This window comes from Nanorana parkeri, unplaced genomic scaffold (assembly GCF_000935625.1).
Source record: "Nanorana parkeri isolate BGI_ZX_2015 unplaced genomic scaffold, ASM93562v1 scaffold79, whole genome shotgun sequence".
Classification (NCBI taxonomy): domain Eukaryota; kingdom Metazoa; phylum Chordata; class Amphibia; order Anura; family Dicroglossidae; genus Nanorana; species Nanorana parkeri.
Genome location: NW_017306347.1, coordinates 737,369 through 739,420, shown reverse-complemented (window position 1 = coordinate 739,420; position 2,052 = coordinate 737,369). Strand labels below are relative to the sequence as shown.

At 41.9% G+C, this 2,052-nt stretch overlaps 1 protein-coding gene across 1 annotated transcript in view; it reads left to right on the top strand.

Annotated features, from left to right (window-relative positions):
- ZRANB2 (zinc finger RANBP2-type containing 2) overlaps positions 1 to 622 on the top strand; it is a 22,139-nt gene extending 21,517 nt beyond the window's left edge. The window contains exon 10 of the mRNA XM_018576867.1: positions 45 to 622. Within this exon, the coding sequence (XP_018432369.1) occupies positions 45 to 111 (67 nt within the window). The 3' untranslated portion in view covers positions 112 to 622. The remainder of the gene's footprint in view (positions 1 to 44) is intronic.
- The last annotated feature ends 1,430 nt before the right edge of the window (positions 623 to 2,052 follow it).

Here is a 2,052-nt window from a genome sequence, read left to right as displayed (position 1 = left end):
CCAGAAATTAACAAAATGCCTACCTTTCAATTTCTCTCTTCCAGGCGCAGACATTCACCAACTGGCTCATCTCATTCTGGCTCCCGATCTTCCAGTACCAAAAAGAAATAGATATTTAGGAGTAACGTCCAGTCTAATGCATGACGAGGATAAAAATGTTGCAAAAACAAGAAGAGTTATTTAAAAAAAAAACCTCCCTGAACCATGTATAAATGATCTGTAGCAGCAGAAGTGCTTTGACCTGTGCTTCCTCTAAACCTCCGATACACTCAGTCCACGCCGAGCATTTTAAGCCATAAGCTTCAATACTGTGTTTCCCCCCACCATATGGGACGGAGTAGAACACAATACACTGCAATAAAATGGCGTAGACTTTGTTTCTTGAACAAAAAAATTTAATTCATAGGATTTCTCTTTTTATTTGTAGTTTTTGGCTTTTTTTTAGTGTACTTGTGTTTACATCCTTATCTACCCTTTTTAGCATGCAATGAAATGTGAATTTTTGTTTTCCCATTTAATTTTTTTATTTTTGTGATCCCTTATGGCTTAAAATGCAAAAGCGGTATTACACTGGGAGCAAAATGAGGCTGACAAGGTCTCGTTTGATCCTCAAGACTAAAAAAAAACCAATGTATTTTGGTGGTGTTTCAAGGTAAGTATTAGTTATTTGTATGGAACAGTGTCGGCGTATCGCGGAGTACTTGAGCTTGGCAGTTTTATTGTTCAGTCATTTCTGCAGTCTGACACTTTGATAAATTATATCATTTCACCTTCTGCAGACAAACCTGGCGGTCTTATTAAAAAATGGAGGAAAGGAAAAGTGCCTGCCTGTGTCAACGGAGTGCCTATTGGCCTGTGTTTTCTAATATGCTGTATAAATGTCATCTGAGATTTAATTGGTGGGCAATAATTTATAAATGCCAGCTCCTAGCTTTACCAGTGCCGGTTAAAATATGGAGCAGTGCAAAGTGTGGGAACAAGTATCGGCCAATCAGTTTCCAGTGAGCTGCTATCTCAACCTTTTTAAGAGATTATTTCTGAATGGTTGCTATCGATCATAACATGTTGCACACCCTTAAAGGACAACTATGGGGAAAGTGAAATGCACTCATCCCCATAGTTAGAGCTGACGTGTGACTTTATAGCAGTCACATGCCGACTGTTGATCGAAAACTGAGCGATCACAAACCGCCGATCAGTTCCCGATCTTCTCTCTGCAGGGAGCGGTGACGGTCAGTCACTACCCCCACAGGGTTTCCCTTCCCTCATCGTTCCTCCAGCGCTGACTGGAGGGACAGACAAGGGAAGGAGCGGGCACAGCTGGTTCTGGCTCTAGAGAGGCAGAGTCAGCTGTCATTCAGGCAGCGGGGTGGATCCTGACAATATTGTCGGGATCTTTCCTTGCTGCAGAGCGGCTCTTGTAAATTGTAAATGTCCTCCTTTGACCCGAAAGAACTATAGCCAACAAGGTTTGGCCATAGTTCTCTTTTAATCTGCTCCATCCAAAAATGCCTTCCTTCAAGTTAATAACTATTATTTTTTTCAGCTGGCTTGGAATGGGAGGTATTAAGGCTCTTTTTGAAGAGACTCTGTCAAGAAAAAAAAAACCATACCACCTGCAAATGAAGATCTTTTGTACCTACCTGTCCTGTAACCCGTGTCTGTCTCCAGTCTGTGTTTAGAGTTGCGAATGCCTAGAGATTGTTACAGAAATAAGAACATTGTGTCCATGGCCCCCCACCATGTGATGCGGTTTTGTCTGGCGACCACTCCATCACTGCTTTGCTTTGGCCGAAGTGATGGCAGATGAACCACAGTGGGGGACCACCACACAGTCGGCAATAAAAAAGCTGACAGGAGTTCTTCCCCACTCTATCCAAAGCTAAAAAAAGGAAATGTTTTGACTGTAGATGTATTTTAGAGGTAAGGAAATATACTAGGAGTGGATTGATTACCTTTAAAATGAATGTTGCCGAGTTAAAGAATATCAAAGCACTACCTGGAAAAGCAGAGGGTTTATACCAGTGGTAGGTAAACTCCGTCCTTCTAGCT